Source organism: Salmo salar, chromosome 06 (assembly GCF_965601325.2).
Source record: "Salmo salar chromosome 06, fSalSal1, whole genome shotgun sequence".
Taxonomy (NCBI): Eukaryota; Metazoa; Chordata; class Actinopteri; order Salmoniformes; family Salmonidae; genus Salmo; species Salmo salar.
Window position 1 is genome coordinate 16,943,099 of NC_138296.1, and position 22,786 is coordinate 16,965,884.

At 43.5% G+C, this 22,786-nt stretch overlaps 1 protein-coding gene across 2 annotated transcripts in view; it reads right to left on the minus strand.

Annotated features, from left to right (window-relative positions):
* LOC106601941 (ubiquitin carboxyl-terminal hydrolase 36) overlaps window positions 1-22,786 on the minus strand; it is a 38,571-nt gene that overhangs the window by 12,354 nt on the left and 3,431 nt on the right. The window contains exons 2-14 of one of the 2 annotated variants that reach the window (XM_045719832.2): window positions 17,827-18,107; window positions 17,307-17,528; window positions 16,593-16,703; window positions 10,153-10,255; window positions 9,937-10,004; window positions 9,648-9,718; window positions 9,140-9,222; window positions 8,915-9,026; window positions 8,563-8,703; window positions 8,253-8,353; window positions 7,717-7,846; window positions 6,544-6,921; window positions 6,052-6,273 (exon numbers count right to left, since the gene is read on the minus strand). In XM_045719832.2, coding sequence (XP_045575788.2) covers window positions 6,052-6,273; window positions 6,544-6,921; window positions 7,717-7,846; window positions 8,253-8,353; window positions 8,563-8,703; window positions 8,915-9,026; window positions 9,140-9,222; window positions 9,648-9,718; window positions 9,937-10,004; window positions 10,153-10,255; window positions 16,593-16,703; window positions 17,307-17,528; window positions 17,827-18,094 — 2,010 coding nt within the window. In that variant the 5' untranslated portion in view covers window positions 18,095-18,107. Of the gene's footprint in view, window positions 1-6,051; window positions 6,274-6,543; window positions 6,922-7,662; window positions 7,847-8,252; window positions 8,354-8,562; window positions 8,704-8,914; window positions 9,027-9,139; window positions 9,223-9,647; window positions 9,719-9,936; window positions 10,005-10,152; window positions 10,256-16,592; window positions 16,704-17,306; window positions 17,529-17,826; window positions 18,108-22,786 lie in introns of both variants that reach the window. The other variant, XM_045719831.2, reaches the window with a different exon arrangement.

The following is a 22,786-nucleotide window of genomic DNA, read 5'->3' on the forward strand; positions in this document are numbered from 1 at the left end:
ATAATTTAAGATTTTTTCTTAACTGCATTGTTGGTTATGGGCTTGAAATTAAGCATTTCACTGTAATGTCAGCACATGTGATAAAATATGATTTGGGTCATCCCCTTGCTGCTCACTCTGCTGCCAACCACACCAAGCCCTGCCCCGCCACTCAAGGACAGCAGTTGCTCGACCACAGAGTCACGAGAACTTTCTCGCCATTCACTCTGCATGGTCAGATACAGTGAGGGAAAAAAGTATTTGATCCCCTGCTGATTTTGTACGTTTGCCCACTGACAAAGAAATGATCAGTCTATAATTTTAATGGTAGGTTTATTTGAACAGTGAGAGACAGAACAAAAAAATCCAGAAAAACGCATGTCAAAAATGTTATAAATTGATTTGCATTTTAATGAGGGAAATAAGTATTTGACCCCCTCTCAATCAGAAAGATTTCTGGCTCCCAGGTCTTTTATACAGGAAACGAGCTGAGATTAGGAGCACACTCGTAAAGTGAGTGCTCCTAACCGTAGCTTGTTACCTGTAAAAAAGACACCTGTCCACAGAAGCAATCAATCAGATTCCAAACTCTCCACCATGGCCAAGACCAAAGAGCTCTCCAAGGATGTCAGGGACAAGATTGTACACCTACACAAGACTGGAATAGGCCACAAGACCATCGCCAAGCAGCTTGGTGAGAAGGTGACAACATTTGGTGCGATTATTCGCAAATGGAAGACAAAATAACTGTCAATATCCCACGGCCTGGAGCTCCATGCAAGATCTCACCTCGTGGGGTTGCAATGATCATGAGAACGGTGAGGAATCAGCCCAGATCTACACGGGAGGATCTTGTCAATGATCTCAAGGCAGCTGGGACCATAGTCACCAAGAAAACAATTGGTAACACACTACGCCGTGAAGGACTGAAATCCTGCAGCGCCCGCAAGGTCCCCCTGCTCAAGAATACATATACATGCCCGTCTGAAGTTTGCCAATGAACATCTGAATGACTCAGAGGACAACTGGTGAAAGTGTTATGGTCAGATGAGACCAAAATGGAGCTCTTTGGCATCAACTCAACTCGCCGTGTTTGGAGGAGGAGGAATGTTGCCTATGACCCCAAGAACACCATCCCCACCGTCAAAAATGGAGGTGGAAACATTATGCTTTGGGGGTGTGTTTCTGCTAAGGGGATAGGACAACTTCACCGCATCAAAGGGACCATGGACGGGGCCATGTACCGTCAAATCTTGGGTGAGAACATACATGACAATGACCCAAAACACACGGCCAAGGCAACAAAGGAGTGGCTCAAGAAGAAGCACATTAAGGTCCTGGAGTGGCCTAGCCAGTCTACAGACCTTAATCCCATAGAAAATCTGTGGAGGGAGCTGAAGGTTCGAGTTGCCAAACGTCAGCCTCGAAACCTTAATGATTTGGAGAAGATCTGCAAAGAGGAATGGGACAAAATCCCTCCTGAGATGTAGTTGGCCACCAGGTTTGCACACAAGAAACATCTGACCTCTGCGATTACCAACAAGGATTTTGCCACCAAGTACTAAGTCATGTTTTGCAGAGGGGTCAAATACTTATTTCCCTCATTAAAATGCAAATCAATTTATAACATTTTTGACATGCGTTTTTCTGGATTTTGTTGTTGTTATTCTGTCTCTCACTGTTCAAATAAACCTACCATTAAAATTATAGACTGATCATTTCTTTGTAAGTGGGCAAACGTACAAAAATCAGCAGGGGATCAAATACTCCCCCCCCCCCCACTGTATAACAAAGTTGGTGACATGCTGCTGTCCACAAGTGTTCTATACACTATTCGTTTGTGTATCTTACTGTCTGCAAACTACTATCTGTTAGTTTGTCTTTTCTTAGCAAGGTGTTGCTAAAATAATCTGTTAGCCGCTAATGCTAAATCGCTAGTTAGTACATTTAGCTAGCTAGCCAGTTAAGTAGAAGAGCAAACGTAGCTAGCTAATACTGACTAGTACCAGTGCTGGTGTATGCCTAGATAAGGTACCGTTGCACAAACATGCTTATCAGAGAGGAATAGGCGAAGCATGAATATGTTAGCTAGCTAGCTACATGAAATAAGAAAACATGTAATGTAACAACTAATTAGGGTCACCTGGAAACACTGACTAACTTGTTCCTACCCATGTAAATAATTCCTCCCTGGTTTATTCATTCATTGTCATGTCAAAACAACGTATTCAAGATGCTGCCCACTATATTACAACTACTATATTCCAAAAGTTCACCAATTAACTACCGTAAATTCCGGACTATAAGCCGCAACTTTTTCCCAGGCTTTGAACCTCGCGGCTTAAACAATGACGCGGCTAATATATGGATTTTACCCGCTTTCAATTTTTTTCCCTCAAAAAATACATTCTGTGACGTGCTCAGTTTTTTGGCGGCATGAAGCTTTCATTAGACCAATGAAATTGCCGAACGGGTTAAGGTCAAACAACTTTTTGTTTACTGGTTAGATTAAACCGAGCTCTCTCAAACTTCCCATCGTTCTGATTACGGTAGTCATTTTGTCATCCTCATCATGGCAAAGACACGGAGAAATGCATATGATACAGCTTTCAAGTTGAAGGCGATTGATCTGGCTGTTGGAAAAGGAAATAGAGCAGCTGCACGGGAGCTTGGTCTTAATGAGTCGATGATAAGACGTTGGAAACAGCAGCGTGAGGAATTGACTCAGTGCAAAAAGACAACTAAAGCTTACTGCTATTTATTTTTTATTTTTTTACAAGCCGTGTTTCGTTAAAGCCTATTTATTATTGTTACAAGCCGTGTTTCGTTAAAGCCTATTTATTTTTGTTACAAGCCGTGTTTCGTTAAAGCCTATTTATTTTTGTTACAAGCCGTGTTTCATTAAAGCCCGTGTAAAGTTCATTTGTTTCAATGTACCGGTAGGCACCTGCGGCTTATAGACACGTGCGGCTTATTTATGTTCAAAATAATATTTTTTGTTAAATTCAGTGGGTGCGGCTTATATTCAGGTGCGCTTAATAGTCCGGAAATTACGGTAGGCCTATATTATTTGCCCATATCATGTTGCGTGGCACAGTGTGGAGTTGGATTGAATGGTATACATGGAGAAATTGAAATCACTTATAATTTGTGTTGCTACCCGAGGGTCATCAGCTACTCAAAGCATATTTAGATCTTTTAACGATTATTCATAAATACTGTAAAATATATTTTGCCCATATCGCCCAGCCCTAGTTTTACAGTAGACTAGCTGGTTGGTTTGATAGGAGAACAGGAACACAGTGTACTAGCTTTACAGTAGACTACAACAGATCCAATACAATCAATTTGATAGGATAATAGCGAACACACCTTATTTTAAGAGTTAGGGATATAGGTGAAGGAAGGCAGCAGGCAACAAAGACATGCTTCCAAGGCAAAGACCAGGGAAAGCAGCTGTATTGCTGATAGACTATAAATAGGGCCCTGTGTTATGGTTGATCATGTCACATGACCTGGATTTTAACCTTTATTTTAAGCCTTTTCCAAAACTTAGAATTAGACCAAAAAATGTACACAATTGTCTGAGGATGGTGCTGGACCATCTGACATAAAAAGAAAAGGATACAGTTTGATGAAACAGCTTTAAATAAAAAAAAAAGGTTGAACTACATGTCATGTGACATGATTAACCTGTTGGGGATAGGGGGCAGTATTGACACGGCTGGATAAAAAACGTACCCGATTTAATCTGATTACTACTCCTGCCCAGTAACTAGAATATGCATATAATTATTGGCTTTGGATAGAAAACACCCTAAAGTTTCTAAAACTGTTTGAATGGTGTCTGTGAGTATAACAGAACTCCTATGGCAGGCCAAAACCTGAGAAGATTTCAAGCAGGAAGTGGCCTGTCAGAAGTAGTGTTTCATCTTGGCTCTTTTTATTGAAGACTCAGGATCTGTGCAATAACGTGACACTTCCTACGTCTTCCATAGGGTCTCAGAGCCCGGGAAAACGTTGAACGATATCGAGGCAGGTTCTGGCTGAAACACTTTATCGCTTTTGGCAAGTGGCCACTCAGAGTACTATGGGCTTAGGCGCGTGCCCGCTTCGACCGAATGCTTTGTTTTCCTTTGTCTGTTTATCTAAACGCAGATTCCCGGTCGGAATATTATCGCTATTTTATGAGAAAAATTGCATAAAAATTGATTTTAAACAGCGGTTGACATGCTTCGAAGTACGGTAATGGAATATTTAGAATTTTTTTGTCACGAATTGCGCCATGCTCGTCACCCTTATTTAGCCTTTAGGATAGTGTCTAGAACGCACGAACAAAACGCCGCTGTTTGGATATAACGATGGATTATTTTGGACCAAACCAACATTTGTTATTGAAGTAGAAGTCCTGGGAGTGCATTCTGACGAAGACAACAAAGGTAAGAACATTTTTCTTATAGTAAATCTGACTTTGATGAGTGCTAAACCTGCTGGGTGTCTAAATAGCTAGCCCTGTGATGCCGGGCTATCTACTGAGAATATTGCAAAATTTGCTTTCACCGAAAAGCTATTTTAAAATCGGACATATCGAGTGCATAGAGGAGTTCTGTATCTATAATTCTTAAAATAATTGTTATGCTTTTTGTGAACGTTTATCGTGAGTAATTTAGTAAATTCACCGGCAGTGTTCGGTGGGAATGCTAGTCACATGCTAATGTAAAAAGCTGGTTTTTGATATAAATATGAACTTGATTGAACAAAACATGCATGTATTGTATAACATAATGTCCTAGGGTTGTCATCTGATGAAGATCATCAAAGTGTGCTACATTTAGCTGTGGTTTGGGTTTATGTGACATTATATGCTAGCTTGAAAAATGGGTGTCTGATTATTTCTGGCTCGGTACTCTGCTGACATAATCTAATGTTTTGCTTTCGTTGTAAAGCCTTTTTGAAATCGGACAGTGTGGTTAGATTAACGAGAGTCTTATCTTTAAAATGGTGTAAAATAGTCATATTTTTGAAAAATTTAAGTAATAGCATATCTAAGGATTTGAATAACGCGCCACAGGATTCAACTGGCTGTTGAGTAGGTGGGACGCAAGCGTCCCACCTAGCCCATAGAGGTTAACCAAAAGACAGGGCCCTAACTATACAGACTAGTAAACTATGATTAGGCCTAGCCTATTTTCCAGTGTCGCGCCATCTGTGGGAGCCAGTGCTTACTTGCACTAGAGAGCTTTAAAAACAGACGCAACATACTACTTCCTGTTACACCTGCGACAAAGATCCAACGTCAATCGGAGACTGGCAAATTTATCCACAAGGCGTTTACAATCAGACAAGGTGTCTTCGTTTTAAATCGAACACAAACCTCTCTCGCAGTAGTCAGTACTGGCTTGCCCAGACAGCGCTGTAGTGGCTAACATGCTGACCAGACCGGACACGTCTCATGTGCGAGCATTGCAATATAAATGTATACATGCATTCCATCATTGCACCCACACTGCTCGCGAGCATCTGCGCAGCCAGGCGCGAAAATAGAAATTTGTTCTAATTGTGACGCTCAACGCGCTTCAAGTCCTGCCTCTCCCATCTCCTCATTGGTTTTTAGGAGCATATACCCACGTGGGTGACTGAAAGATGAACTGAGGTCCACCCTCCAGTTAGTGGTGGTAATGCACCTTAAAGTTGATTGTCAACCACCATATAAAGTCCAAAGAAAAAGAGGCCTGAAGGAAGGAGCGATGACTAGAAATGAATTGTGTTTACCGTTTTATCAGTGGATTAATTGTCGGAGTAGAGCACCTTGTGCGTTTCAGGTAAAATAACAACCCAATGTTGATATCCCAGGACAAATTAGCTAGCAATAGGAAACTAGCTAGCTAAATTGCCATAAATGTTTAATGCTTTTCGAACAGTACCCAAATTAATATAATTGGTTGAGAGTTTGTTTAGCAATTTCAACCTGCGTGTCCTGATCGCATCAGGTGTCAGTGTATAAAATCAACTTGCGCGTTCTGGTCAGCAAGTAAGCGGCTACGGAGCCATTCACGGTGCTGCTAGTCTCACCTTCTTGGCCGACAGGGCCAATTTCTTGGCGGGCGGGGGAGACGTGGTGCTGGTGGGTGAAGATGTGACGTTGTTGAGGGCCAGGGGTTTTAGCTTGACGGTCTTCTGCTCCTCCGTGCCCACGCGCTCCACACTCTTGGCAGGGGAGGCCATGCCGTTCGAGACGTTCCTAGGGGGGGTGGACGTCCCACCAACCGGCGCACTTTTGGTACCCATGGAATCCTGGATGACAATAGCAAGCATTTGGTTCTGATGAATAACGTGACCAGAAACCAATGACAGACAAACTGACCATCTTATATCTGTATGGTAAATCCAGTATAACATTAACATGACTGGGCTAAAGAGTAATGGGAACTATTACATTCTGAGTGAAGGAAGTACATGTAAATAAGACAACGCGCATTATCCTCCTGTATGTGACCGCAATTATATAAGTAGACAGACTGCCCGTCCAATAAAATTCATAATATATTAGAACTAGTGCTGTACCTTTGAGTCGGAGGTGTCTGCCGAGGAGGAGTCTGACAGGGACTTGAGTGAGGTAGATGTGGCCAGGCCCCTGCTCCCTTGGTTCCCGTGCCTCCGGTCTCCGCCGTCCGACCTGCTGCCCACACCGTTGGAGGAGGGGGCGGGGGTGCTGCTGCGCACCTGGGGCTGCTGAGGAGGACAGGGCTTCTTCAGCTTCTTGAAGGGCTCCTCGATTAGCATGGGTCCCCCGGGTATCCTGGTGGGGGCGTGGGCGGAGGACGACGTCCCATTGGACATCTTGTTGGGCTGCTGGGAGCCGTTGGCGCCGTTCCTAGACACGGGTATGCCCAGGCCGCCCTCTACGGACTGGATCTTACGCAGCTGGAAAGGGTCCAGTTTCTGCAGTGAAAGAGACATGTTTCAGTGACCAAGCCTTGGGACAACACTACATACAAGACACCCAGGAAGCGATACAAAGTCCCCAGGTTCAGAACAAAGAGGTAGAGCCAGCTTCATCTCATCAGCCAACAAATCAAATTTTATTTGTCACATACGCCAAATACAACAGTGAAATGCTTATTTACCATGCTTACATCAAGCTACTGAACAGTGGTATAATGTATATTACATGGTGTAAGGCCCGCTTCATCTCATCAGCCATCAGGCTACTGAACAGTGGTATAATGCATATTATTAACTGGGTGGATCGAGCCCTGATTGGCTGACAGCTGTGGTATATCGGACAGTATACCACGGGTATAACAAAACTAATTTTTTTACTGCTCTAATTACGTTGGTAACCAGTTTATAATAGCAACAAGGCACCTCGGGTTTGTGGTATATGGTGAACTTACCACGGCTAAGGGCTGTGTCCAGGCACTCCACGGTGCGTCGTGCTTAAGAACAGCCCTTAGCCGTGGTATATTAGCCATATACCACACGCCCTCAAGCCGTAACGCTTAATTATAGTCTAAGGCCAGCTTCATCTCATCAGCCATCAGGCTACTGAACAGTGGTATATTACATTATTTAAGGACAGTATAGTTCATGTGTCCTTATTTGAACCGTTCTGTATTGTATTGATTTCCATGCAAATGGACAATAAAAGTATCACATCGAAGGCAGCAAGTCTTTTCATACCGTATTGCTTTCAAACATTCTGATGATGGACCGTTCTGCCAGCCTGTCCCATACCTTGGTGACCTGCGGAGACGACAGGGGCCTGTTGAGGTTGGTCTTCCTGAACTGCTCTGACGTCGCTACGTTCTTCCCCATTCCCTGCTTGGTGATCTGGCCATCCACGTTCTTCTTGGTCTCTGGGATCCTAATGGGCAAAGAGCAGGTATGGTCAATATGTATGGTTACTAGCTACTACTGCAGTCAGTCGCTAGTAACCATCCGACCAGCAACAGATACTTGAGCTATGCTTGATCTAGCTTGCCATGTAGAATGGAACCAATGGAATAGTTCTAACAGTTGGTAGATAATGGCGCTTGCAACACCAGGGTTGTTGGTTCGATTCCCACGGGGGACCAGCTACTGTCCAACTACTGTAAGTTGCTCTAGATAAGAGTGTCTGCTAAATGACTCAAATGTCATGTAAAACGTAACAGAGTAAACTCTAAGCTAAACACTTTCAGGGCTCACTTGAAAAAGGTCTCAATGTAAAAGATATTTTTCAGACATCTGTATTTGACCCAGGTCTGGTAACTCTATTGTTCAAGTCTTACCTCAGGTAGAATAGGACGTAGGCTTGCTGATTGAGGACTACTTTGATGTTACTGGAATGGACCATCGAGTCATTCATCTGGTACCATTGCCCGTTGCTGGCCTGTGAAGACAGCGGAAATATAAATAGGCTTTTCTAAATAAAGTGAAGGGACATCCCACAGTAGAGACTAAACACAGATTAACAGGATAACAAACATACTGTTCTGATAGAACAGTGACAATGAAAATCTAAATGTAAATTATCCTTCAGACTGCCAAACAAAATCCATCTCAAATGTTCCGTCTCAGGCCTACCATCAGGCTCCTTACCTTGACATAGCAGTAGTAGTGGCCAGCATGACAGCTGTACCCAGAATGCACCAGGACAGCATAGAGGCCGTACATGACTGGGTCACCCATGCTCTGAGACATGTAGGGGCGGATGTTCAGGAACTCTGGGTAGCCAACGTCCTAACAAAAACACAGGCGAGATAAGCATCAGGGGCATGTTCAGTAGGGAGCAACTTCCTGAATTTGTCCAAAAAAAAAAAACATTTATGTTTCATTGCAAAGCGTTTTGCAATGGTGTGCCCTACGGACTACAACCCAGTTAGGGTGAGAACTGTTGCTCTGAAACAGCATTTTTAAAACAGAGTAATGACTAATGTTGCAAGAGGTTTACCTTGGTGATTTTTCCTCCACTGAAGTTGGCAAACCTCTTGAGAGACAGGGTCAGAACATTGGACGTTCGATGGACTGTGAATCGCTTTGTTGCCGGAACTTTCTTCTTACACCTGATAAAGTGTAAGTGTGTTGTTTATAAAATGTCTATAACACTAATGTGGGCCTTGTGTATGTCTACAATATCAGTGTGTTAGAAGTTACCACATCATTACTCAGAACTTACTTGGCACACATGTAGGCGTTCTCTCCACTCAACACGTCGGGCTTGACAAAGAGCTCCAGGGCTCGGACGATATTTGCTGCTTGCTGAAAAGGAAAAAAAGACCACTCAACACAGGCATGAAACCAAAAGGACAGACGGAAGACCACTCAACACAGGCATGAAACCAAATAGTCATCAGCTGAATTCCTTTGGGACAGCAAACACACATCAATTAACTCTATTCTGGCTGAGGGATAAATCAATAGGACCACCGATCTGACAAGAATTTATAAGTACCATTCTTCCTAGGTTTCTGCCTAGGGGGCTTTTCCTAGCCAATGGGCTTCTACATCTGCATTGCTTGCTCTTTGGGGTTTTAGACTGGGTATCTAGATGAGCACGTCGGTGACAACCGCTGATGTCAAAAGCGATTTATAAAATAAATGGATTCGATTGATTAGATCTGTGCTTGTGAATTATTCAACGACAGGAGGAAGATGCATTTAAAGTAAGCAAGCAAGAGACTTACTCGAATCTCCACAGCAATGTCCAAGTAAGGGTCGTATGTGTCCGACACACTTTTGCAAATGGAACACTTAACTGAAAGAGAAAAATATATAATTAATCCACTAAGGCAATTTGCCAATATGCCTTAAAAAAGTAGTTAATCGATGTAGCAGGGTTGGGATCAATTCCATTTGAATTCCAATCAACTCAGAAAGTACAAATTCCAGTTCCAAGATAATTGGAATTTCAGTGTAGTTCCTGAATTGACTGGAATTGACCAACTGTGCAATATAGTAGATTGAAAGCTGTACCTCGCGACCTGAGGTAACCTCCAAAGATCTGGTGGACCAATGTGGTGGCCTGTGTCGTCCGGTCTAACCTACGACCCAGAGAGAGAAATACATTCAAAAACACAAAGAATCATCCAAAAATGACAGAAAGACTCTTTCTGAACACCCACATTCAATTCAATCCACATGTCAGTGAGCTATAATTAACGTCCTTCACTCGATGACTGACAAACTTACTTGGGGTAGCCGTTCAGACAGGCTTTCTGCATGGCATCGATGGTGTAGCGTAAAAATTCATGGGCGTCTTCCTGGCTACCAAACCGAAAGTGCCTGGCAATTTCTGCAAGTTCAAAAAAGAAACACCCTGTTAGAATAATACCAAAAGCCTCAACTCCATCCCTTATGGCCTCATGGGAAACTATCTAGAGCACACAATACCAGCACGACCAAGCCAATCTTCACATTGTGTTTTTGTCTCCGATGTTGGTTTGATGTTGTTTCTAACTAATGGACTGTGCTGTGAAAATACATTACTGTCCTCAGTGGGGGAAATGACCTGTCCATTATCAGCAGGACTACAGCATGAGACCACTGAGGCATTAAGCCATTCAAATGAGTCTCCTCTTAAATGGAGGGAGAAACAGAGACCTAAACACTCTACAACCTGCTACAGTCTCCTCTTAAAGGAAAGGTTCACCCATTTTCAATGTTCTATTGTTTTCGTGCATCTCTGAGTGATGATCTATCAATTGCCCGGCTCATTTCATGTGTATCTGCGTTGTTGGCATTTAAGCAGGTAGAAATCTGGCTTGTATGACGTAGCACTGTGATAAAGTCGCTCTCACTACACTGGAAGTTAATAGGAATAGGACATTTAGATGGTGAAACAGTCCATCATACATGTCAGATTTCAATACTGGCCGATGTCTTAACTCAGGAGGATGTCTTCTCTGGAATGAGCCATTGATCATATTTTTGTGATATTCCTCCCTGGAGAAATGTGTCATTTCATGGAGGATCTAGAACACGTCAAAATAGTCTGCCTCTTTAGTCCAGAGTGCCGGTGTCAGAGATATTATACAAAGGAGATAGGAATCCAATGAAAGACGGAACATGTAATACTCCACCCAGCAGACTGTCGACCAATCATGTTCATGATGTCATGCTGCGTCACTTGGTTGCTAAGCTAATCGTCACGCAATCCCTTCTCAAAGTCAGTGGATATGTCGAGAAACCTGCCTATTTTCCTGCAAAGTACGTAACGTCACGATTCAAAAGCTATACAATATTACAGATAGCAAGTTAATCTTACATCTAGTAAGTATAATTTTAATGGTAGGTTTATTTGAACAGTGGGCGACAGAACAAAAAAAATCCAGAAAAACGCATGTCAAATGTTATAAATTGATTTGCATTTTAATGAGGGAAATAAGTATTTGACCCCTCTGCAAAACATGACTTAGTACTTGGTGGCAAAACCCTTGTTTGCAATCACAGAGGTCAGATGTTTCTTGTAGTTGGCTACCAGGTTTGCACACATCTCAGGAGGGATTTTGTCCCACTCCTCTTTGCAGATCTTCTCCAAGTCATTAAGGTTTCGAGGCTGACGTTTGGCAACTCGAACCTTCAGCTCCCTCCACAGATTCTCTATGGGATTAAGGTCTGGAGACTGGCTAGGCCACTCCAGGACCTTAATGTGCTTCTTCTTGAGCCACTTTGTTGCCTTGGCCGTGTATTTGGGGTCATTGTCATGCTGGAATACCCATCCACGACCCATTTAATGCCCTGGCTGAGGGAAGTATGTTCTCACCCAAGATTTGACGGTACATGGCCCCGTCCATGGTCCCTTTGATGCGGTGAAGTTGTCCTGTCCCCTTAGCAGAAAAACACCCCCAAAGCATAATGTTTCCACCTCCATGTTTGACGGTGGGGATGGTGTTCTTGGGGTCATAGGCAGCATTCCTCCTCCTCCAAACACGGCGAGTTGAGTTGATGCCAAAGAGCTCCATTTTGGTCTCATCTGACCACAACACTGTCACCCAGTTGTCCTCTGAATCATTCAATGTTCATTGGCAAACTTCAGACGGGCATGTATATGTGCTTTCTTGAGCAGGGGGACCTTGCGGGCGCTGCAGGATTTCAGTCCTTCATGGCGTAGTGTGTTACCAATTGTTTTCTTGGTGACTATGGTCCCAGCTGCCTTGAGATCATTGACAAGATCCTCCCGTGTAGTTCTGGGCTGATTCCTCACCGTTCTCATGATCATTGCAACTCCACGAGGTGAGATCTTGCATGGAGCCCCAGGCCGAGGGAGATTGACAGTTATTTTGTGTTTCTTCCATTTGCGAATAATCACACCAACTGTTGTCACCTTCTCACCAAGCTGCTTGGCGATGGTCTTGTAGCCCATTCCAGCCTTGTGTAGGTGTACAATCTTGTCCCTGACATCCTTGGAGAGCTCTTTGGTCTTGGCCATGGTGGAGAGTTTGGAATCTGATTGATTGCTTCTGTGGACAGGTGTCTTTTTTACAGGTAACAAGCTACGGTTAGGAGCACTCCCTTTAAGAGTGTGCTCCTAATCTCAGCTCATTACCTGTATAAAAGACACCTGGGAGCCAGGAATCTTTCTGATTGAGAGGGGGTCAAATACTTATTTCCCTCATTAAAATGCAAATAAATTTAGAAAAAATTTTGACATGCGTTTTTCTGGATTTTTTTCTTGTTATTCTGTCTCCCACTGTTCAAATAAACCTACCATTAAAATTATAGACTGATCATTTCTTTGTCAGTGGGCAAACGTACAAAATCAGCAGGGGATCAAATACTTTCCCCCCGTCACTGCATCCACAGTAAAGTGCAGGAAGAACACACACCAAGTCTCCGCAAACTTAAACCAATAAAAATGTCAGTCATTCACTGTGCCAAGCTTCGATTATATTACTGACATTAGCATTGATCCGAGTGGGTATTTCTGGCTTCAGATCAGGCTGAACTCAAACCATCCCTCCCCTCTCTATATAACAGTGTGGTGGTTGTACCATCCCCCCCCTCTCTATTAAACAGTGTGGTGGTTGTACCATCCCCCCTCTCTATATAACAGTGTGGTGGTTGTACCATCCCCCCCTCTCTATATAACAGTGTGGTGGTTGTACCATCCCTCCCCTCTCTATATAACAGTGTGGTAGTTGTACCATCCCCTCCCCTCTCTATATATAACAGTGTGGTGGTTGTACCATCCCCTCCCCTCTCTCTATATAACAGTGTGGTGGTTGTACCATCCCTCCCCTCTCTATATAACAGTGTGGTGGTTGTACCATCCCTCCCCTCTCTATATAACAGTGTGGTAGTTGTACCATCCCTCCCCTCTCTATATAACAGTGTGGTGGTTGTACCATCCCCTCCCCTCTCTCTATATAACAGTGTGGTGGTTGTACCATCCCTCCCCTCTCTATATAACAGTGTGGTGGTTGTACCATCCCTCCCCTCTCTATATAACAGTGTGGTAGTTGTACCATCCCCCCCCTCTCTATATAACAGTGTGGTGGTTGTCATACCATCCCTCCCCTCTCTATATAACAGTGTGGTGGTTGTACCATCCCTCCCCTCTCTATATAACAGTGTGGTGGTTGTACCATCCCTCCCCTCTCTATATAACAGTGTGGTGGTTGTACCATCCCTCCCCTCTCTATATAACAGTGTGGTAGTTGTACCATCCCTCCCCTCTCTATATAACAGTGTGGTGGTTGTACCATCCCTCCCCTCTCTATATAACAGTGTGGTGGTTGTACCATCCCTCCCCTCTCTATATAACAGTGTGGTAGTTGCACCATCCCTCCCCTCTCTATATAACAGTGTGGTGGTTGCACCATCCCTCCCCTCTCTATATAACAGTGTGGTGGTTGTACCATCCCTCCCCTCTCTATATAACAGTCACAGCCTCACTAAGGCACTGCAGTCACAAGCTGCAGTCACAGTGACACTCCCAACCAGTGTTATGTCATCACCTTATGCATACTGCTACCGAGTCTCCAGGGTGCTCTCTGGCACAATGCACCATCTACAGAACGATTATATATTACAATCGATGTACGGGTAAATAGCAAGAACTGAAAAACATGCAGAACATAATACTGAATCAGATTTCATTAGCTAGGTTTCCATCCAACTAGTGAGATTTTATGCAAAAATTATAAAAATCTGCATATAAACAATATGCACATTCTCACCAAAGACGTGTCCATCAAATTTACTTGTGGATAAAAGTCTGTGCGTGATGACGTAGTGCAAAATTTCCACATACAATTGAAGTCAGAAGTTTACATACACCTTTGCCAAATACATTTAAACTCTGTTTTTCACAATTCCTGACATTTAATACTAGTAAAAATTCCCTGTCTTAGGTCAGTTAGGATAACCACTTTATTTTAAGAATGTGAAATGTCAGAATAATAGTAGAGAGAACGATTTCTTTCAGCTTTTATTTCTTTCATCACCTTCCCAGTGGGTCAGAAGTTTACATACACTCAATTAGTATTTGGTAGCATTGCCTTTAAATTGTTTAACTTGGGTCAAACGTTCCGGGTAGCCTTCCAGAAGCTTCCCATAGTAAGTTGGGTGAATTTTGTCCCATTCCTCCTGACAGAGCTGGTGTAACTGAGTCAGGTTTGTAGGCCTCCTTGCTCGCACATGCTTTTTCAGTTCTGCCCACAAATGTTCTATAGGATTGAGGTCAGGGCTTTGTGATGGCCACTCCAATACCTTGACATTGTTGACCGTAAGCCATTTTGCTACAACTTTGGAAGTATGCTTGGGGTCATTGTCCATTTGGAAGACCCATTTGCGACCAAGCTTTAACTTCCTGACTGATGTCTTGAGATGTTGCTTCAATATATCCACATCATTTTCCTAACTCACAATGCCATCCATTTTGTGAAGTGCACCAGTCCCTCCTGCAGCAAAACACCCCCACAACATGATGCTGCCACCCCCGTGCTTCCCGGTTGGGATGGTGTTCTTCAGCTTGCAAGCCTCCCCCTTTATCCTCCAAACATAACGATGGTCATTATGGCCAAACAGTTCCATTTTTGTTTCATCAGACCAGAAGACATTTCTCCAAAAAGTACGATCTTTGTCCCCATGTGCAGTTGCAAACCGTAGTCTGGCTTTTTAAAATGGTGGTTTTTGAGCAGTGGCTTCTTCCTTGCTGAGCAGCCTTTCAGGTTATGTCGATATAGGACTCGTTTTACTGTGGATATAGACACTTTTGTACCCGTTTCCTCCAGCATCTTCACAAGGTCCTTTCTGTTGTTCTGGGATTGATTTGCACTTTTCGCACCAAATTACATTAATCTCTAGGAGACAGAACGCCTCTCCTTCCTGAGTGGTATGACGGCTGCGTGGTCCCATGTTGTTTATACTCGCGTACTATTGCTTGTACAGATGAACCTTCAGGCGTTTGGAAATTGCTCCCAAGGATGAACCAGACTGGAGGTCTACAATGTTTTTCTGAGGTCTTGGCTGATTTCTTTAGATTTTTCCATGATGTCAAGCAAAGCAGTACTGAGTTTGAAGGTAGGCCTTGAAATACATCCACAGGTACACCTCCAATTGACTCAAATGATGCAAATTAGCGTATCAGAAGATTCTAAAGCCATGACATTTTCTGGAATTTTCCAAGCTGTTTGAAAGACACAGTAAACTTAGTGTATGTAAACTTCTGACCCACTGGAATTGTGATACAGTGAATTATAAATTAAATAATCTGTCTGTAAACAATTGTTGGAAAAATGACTTGTGTCATGCACAAAGTAGATGTTCTAACTGACTTGCCAAAACTATAGTTTGCTAACAAGAAAATTGTGGAGTGGTTGAAAAAGGAGTTAATGACTCCAACCTAAGTGTATGTAAACTTCCGTCTTCAACTGTACCAAATAAGAGTTAAATGGGTTTCCATCGCATTTTTCACTCTACTGACGGTTGTCACTGAAGATGTGTTACATAGTGAGTGTGCCCACTCTGGTCTTGGCACGTGAGCACTAGACACAGCTCACACTCGTAGATACAGTGTGGGTATAGCCTACATGATGATTATTATGACTAGAGAGAGATCATTTCTATTAGTCAAACGGCAGTCAAGCATCGATCATGACCAGAATAAGACCCTGGATATTTGTTGGAAAGTAGGATCAAGCTCAACATCTTGTACTTTCACCACCCTGTGAAGTTCATCACTTATTTCATCTGTAGTAAACGGTATGATTTCCTGAGTCGTAGTGGGAAGACCACACAACATGTCATCATGTGACTCCAATATGATGTTATTATAGCAATACTGGCACATTAAAGCATTTCCATTACTCACATAATTCATCTTAGACATAAAACCATCCCCACCGTGTCTAGCGTATTTGGTTTAGTTGACATTTGCTGTTTCCATCTGGCCCGTTGGGACATTTTTTCCCCCCGACGTACTTTACGCTCATAAAAAGGATGGATGGAAACCTGGTTAGTGTTTCTGAAACTAAACTGAAATCAAGAATATAACAGCCAATCAATATCATGTACCTTACAGGACAACAAAAATTGCAATGCTGCTAGAAACAAGCTTGCACTACAATTTTGAAAAACCAACGCCAACTCAAGACAGAAAACAGCTAAACAAGAAGAATACTACTTACTTTTTAGGTCTCGGATGAAGGAGACAGGCTTGATGGCATTTCCCGTGTTGGCAAAGGCTTGGATGATGTGGTTCTGCATTATACAAATCATACAGAAACCCGACTGGTGACCTGAAATGGACAGGAATAGAATAATGAGGTGAAGTCAAGTCACAGTCATTACCCCACCAGACTGGCCCAGTCACAGTCATTACCCCACCAGACTGGCCCAGTCACAGTCATTACCCCACCAGACTGGCCCAGTCACAGTCATTACCCCACCAGACTGGCCCAGTCACAGTCATTACCCCACCAGACTGGCCCAGTCACAGTCATTACCCCACCAGACTGGCCCAGTCACAGTCATTACCCCACCAGACTGGCCCAGTCACAGTCATTACCCCACCAGACTGGCCCAGTCACAGTCATTACCCCACCAGACTAGCAAACAATATGCTTGAAGACACATTTCAGTTGATGCATTCAGTTGTACAACTGACTAGGTATCCCCTTTTCTCTTTTACTCATGGGAGTAGAGCTGTTGGACATGTGGCCCTTTCCATCCAACCTTTGAGGTCATTTCTAGACAATATATTTGTCCATTTAAGGGACCTGTTTAGTCTCAAAAACTAGAAGCAAAAGATTTGTATTGCCCCATTTAGTGGTCTAGCTCTACAAGGCCTATATTGTGCCATTCAAAAAGGTATCTAACCAGAGGTCAACTAAACTACTCACAGGCACGACTGTGCTCCTTGGAGAGTAGATAGTTGGCCAGGGGCGGTGTGTAGGTGAGACACTGCACAGTGGAGTTAAGGAAGCAGGTGTTGCCCAGGTTGTGGAGGCCGGCTCCCACCCGGTAGACACGCTCCCAACGCATGGAGAGTCTGTTCCCAGGGAAGAGCATCTTCTGTGGGGCGGGGATCCCATCACTCTGGCCCCCACCCTGGTTGTCTGAAACTGGTGGATGGAGGAGTGAGATTAATTAGAGAAATTGCATGGATAATTCAGAAAAGCCATTGAGAATAGTTCAGACAAACTATAATTTAGCCTAACTCGATCACTTCACCAAAAACCCAAAGAGAGAGAAACACTCATGGTGAAGAATAGCTCTATTCAATTCCACCAAAAAGGTTAAGACAATGGGGGAATTAAGAATATCAAAGTGAGTTAATTCTGTGTGCAGTGAAAACTAGACTTAACAAACCTCTTGAATGGCTCTATGAGAGAGAGTACATTTCCCAGTCAACAGCCTTACCTTGCCTCTTGATCTGAGCGGGCTCTGTGCTGGCCCTCTGACCCGATGTGGCCCCCTCACTGCCGCGGGGGTTGAGGATCACATATTTGGTCTTGAGACTGTCCAGCTGATAGGAGAAGCCTTTGCTGGCCGGCTCAAACTCAATCTTCTGCAGCAGGACCTTCTTGGCCGAGGAGGCCAGCAGCTTGTTGAGGTCGCCATCGTCGCCCGTCGAGGAGTCCTTCCGGCCGGGCTTCAGGGCCTCCTTGAGCTTGTCCACTATAGGCATCGTTTGAGCATCACTGTGGATGAGACAGAGGGTGGGATTCAGGGATCAGAATCACCTTTGCTTACATGTACCAAGGAATTTGACCTGGTGAAATGGCACTGACATGGAGAACACAGAACAAATAAGACACAATCCACACAGGCCTACAGTATAGACAAAGCAAAATCAGAACAATTACACACAATAAGAAGGCCAGTTTGAGACTTGTCAATTAAATCTAGGCTAAATTAAATATTTAGTCACATATGAGCAAACACTAAATTCCAGTGTGTATATAGATTTTCTTCAGCATGCCTATGAATAAAAGTCATGATACCATAATAATAATACATCTCGGAAATCTTACTGAGCAGCAATTGGTCTCAACACTGTGTAGCACATCCACAACATCCAGTCCACAGTACAGCAGCTTCATCACTCCCTCAGAGAGAGAGGCTACTGTAGCAGTGAATTTCTATTTCCTGTCAGTGATTCCTAAACTGGCAACCCAGACTGTAATCTGGCAACCCGGGCTGTAAGCGTGAACTAGTGTTTTTCGGCGAGAGAGCAGCATATTATGTGAGAAGCAGCATATTATGGCAAGAGGACTGAGTATCTGAGGAGTCAGGCTGGGACTTGGCAGCCGTCTCTGTTGTTATGCAAGATAGTGGAGGCGGGCATGATGTGTGTGTTCACGCTCGTGCGTGTGTGCTTAGCGGTGAGAGGGACTCGACACAAGCACAGCTGCTGTCTACCAGGTCAGATACTCATGTTCAGTCTATTCCTACATCAATCAAGTTGTCGCCATACCAACCAGCAACCACCCGACAGTCCACTGTCGGAAAGACTGGTGTGGTACAGGCATGCTGTTTGTTACATGTCCTCAGAATGCCTTCAGTTATTTCTACGTGCAATCGCTGTTATATTTGTTTTATTCATTCAGTTGCAACCGTTGATTATTTTTTCACTTCAGGGACCATTTTCATAAAGCGTTAGAGAAGGAGTGTTGATCTCAAATTTGCCTTTTTAGATATTCTAGTGAATATGAATACATGGACAGCGGGAAGCTGATCCTAGATCAGCACTCCTAGTCTGAGACGTTTCTGAATACAGGCCAGGTTGGTTAGGCTCGAAGAAAAGCTACAGAATTGGTTTGAAAAGACACAGGCTATACTGCACGTCACTTGTGTGCTTAATATGGGACTGAGTAGTGAAATAGGCTAGATACTGGTCCTCTGTAGCTCAGTTGGTAATGTATGGCTCTTAAAAACGCCAGGATAGTGGGTTCGACTCCCAGGACCATATACATGTCAAATCTACACACGGATGACGAAGTTGCTTTGGATAAAAGAGTCTGCTATGGCATATCTCATATCTGTATGTACTGTCCAGCATCCTGAGCTGGTAAATCTATCAGAAAACCAGCAACAACTGGCCCTTTAAAGGCAGCAGCCTCTTCAATAGACCATCTCTGAGCAGATAACAGAGTGTAGGTGCACCTTTTCACAACCCCTGCCCTGTCTGCATGCGTCAGCTGTTTGGGCAGTGGAGTGAATGACTCCCGAAGGTGTCATTTCCTGCGCATGCCAACGTGCTGGCAGACAGAGTTGAATGGGAAATGATGACAGGGTAGTGACAGTAGGCTAATTGCTCCAACGCTTCCCTCAGTCCCAGTCCGCCTCAATTACAACACACCCAGTGTGGACTAGGCCTCAATGTGCCACTGATCAAAACAAGTCAGCCTAAAACAGGTCTGTGGCTAGTGTTTTAGTTGAACTCAATGTGATTTCTTCCCCCAAGTAGTACTGGCTTAAGATAAATATAGGCAAGACTAGGTCAGCAGGTAGCCTAGGGGTTAGAGCGTTGGGCCAGTAGCCGAAAGGTTGCTGGATCGAATCCTCGAGCTGACACATACATACATACAAATCTGTTCTGCCCCTGAACAAGGCAGTTAACCTACTGTTCCTAGGCCGTCATTGTAAATAAGAATTTGTTCTTAACTGATTTAAGTCTACTACAAATAGGCTAGCTGGAATAGCCAGGATGAGAATGATTGAATAGGCTACATTCCATTAGCTCAAAGATATGGTGAGCTGTTAAAAACCCAGCACGCTTAGAGTAAACAAAGGACTGCTACACAAACCTTGTGTCAACTTGATGTAGGACCAGCAAACTACAGGGCTATATGTTAGTGATGCACTAGCATGCTGCCATTGAGGGGTTGAAAAGCACCGGGGAGAGGAAACAGCTCTGGGTCAACAGCACACAGACACAGGATGGATCACAGAGCAGTGTTCTGTTCAAACCCACACTTGACAGAGAAAAGGGAGCGGAGCCTGACTCATCATTAGATCTGGCAGTGACGTAGCCGAGGGGGAGAGCAGGGGGGCTGCACATGCAGCATCACACACAAGGGCAGACTAACCTTCATGTGCTGCTACTGATAGAATTAACAATCACACAGCCCACAGTGAGATGGAATGAGTGGAACACCTACAGGGAGGTTCAGTTTATTCACCAAACCGTTTCTATAGGGCTGCTGTTCTACACAACCATTGAACCATATAGGCTAGGTTACCACACAGAATGTTATGCCACCGTCAGAGACACTGTGGACCCACAACACTACATACTGTTCTAATGACATCACAATCAAGAAAACGTTAGGCTTTTTACTTAGATACTGATACCAGGATTAGTATCACAAAAGTCAATACCAAAATGATACCATGGCAACAAAAAGCATATTAGCCAAAGTCACAGAATGGCACTTCCAGACAGAAACTCAGCTACCTGGCTGTTCAATCATTGGGCATCCTTTGGGTGCAATAAACACATTTGAACTTTTTCACGTCAACATTTTTTAGAGACAGCCATGCATGCATTAATTAAATCGATTATACAATCAATTTGACTTTGTTTTTACCAATGTAACTACATAACGGTAATCATTTATTTGAATGGTAAATCTATTGATAAACTGGTTAAATCAAGATGTAGCCTATTCAAAATAAAGGGAAATGCATATTCAATAGGAGTGAGAGCATGCATGGAGTTGAGCTTGTTTTGGCTGATTTCATGGGGCTACAGATGGCAAACAATCTGTTTCCCCTCCAATTGGGACTCATTTTATTGTACTGATAAACAACACCTGCATAGAAGTAGCTTATTTCATTAAAGTATGTGCCCACTCTTTAACCAGTAATGACATCATTCATGAGGCGGAAGGGGGGGGGGGGGGCAGCCGCAGGCCATATCAGAGAGGAAGAGGTGAAGTGAAAAGTCTCACTTGCCAAAATACGCCCACGGCATTTCTATGGGAATATTTTGGACCTAAGCTTGTCACCTGCCTTTGGGATAACGGCTCCCGTTGGTAGGGTGGTGACATGAGCATCCCATGAGCATCCCAAGTCAGTTTGCAGAGGTAATAGAATCTTTCAGAGAGATGTGAGAAAGACCAATTAAGTGAATTAATAAAAGTGGTGGTGGCAATCGGATAAAAAAATAAATAAATTGCATTTGGTTTGCAAACAGAAAAATGCCGACATGAAAACAGCAAGCTCCTGCCTTTATAAGTGTGCACATTATTATGTGCAAAATATAGGGTTGCACATTTTGGGGAATATTCAGAGGTGGAAACTTTGTGGGAATTAACAGGAATATATGCAAATTAATATTAATACCATTTAAATATATATGTTTTTTGAATTGGATACTTTACCTTTGGATATATTTACCATATCATATAGAGACAAACATAAACCTTAAGTAGACAGACAATTGTAAATTATTAAATCCTTCCAACAGAAAATTTAAAAAGCAATTTAGTTATGAATTGAACTTTAATGAAATGAGTTGACTCTTCACATGGGATGATTTCACAAAAACAAAAGGGAATATTGAATGATCCCAAATGATCCACTGCATCTCCCAAAAACATTTCAAATAAATCTGCAAAATGATAGTCTAGAAACTAAAGCTTAGGTTGTCTTCCTCTCAGGCTTCCATGTCTTCTCCCTGGACCTCCTCAATGTCCACCTCTTGAACATCAAACTCTGAGACCTCACCTTCATTGTCACTTTCCAACCTTGTTGAGGATGGCTCGTTGTCAGGTTCAAAAAGCCTCACATTTGCGTAGACGGCCACCAATTTTTCAACCCTTGTATTGGTCAGCCTGTTGCGTGCTTTGGTTTGTGTGTTCCCAAACAAGGACCAGTTGTGCTCTGAGGTGGCTGATGTTGGTGGGATTTGGAGGATGATGGTGGCAACAGGGGAAAGAGCCTCAGATCCACAAAGTTGCTTCTACCAGGTGGCTGATGAGATATATTTTGGCACGACTACCATATTGCATCTCCATCCCAAAACCCTTGCTTGGAAGTGTACTTCGCCAGACTGCCAAGAACCTTGCCCCCATCCAGGCCAAGGTGGCGAGGCACAGTTGTGATGACACCATAGGCCTTGTTGATCTCTGCACCAGACAGGATGCGCTTGCCAGCATACTTGGGGTCCAACATGTACGCTGCAGCATGTATGCGGTTCAGGCAGAAGTCTTCACGCATTTTGATGTATTTCAGAACTGCAGTTTCCTCAGCTTGGAGCAACAGTGAAGTGGGCAGGGCAGTACGGATTTCTTCTCTTACATCTGCAAGTAGAGTCTGAACATCAGACAGGATGGCATTGTCTCCCTCAATCCATGTAATGGCTACTGCTATA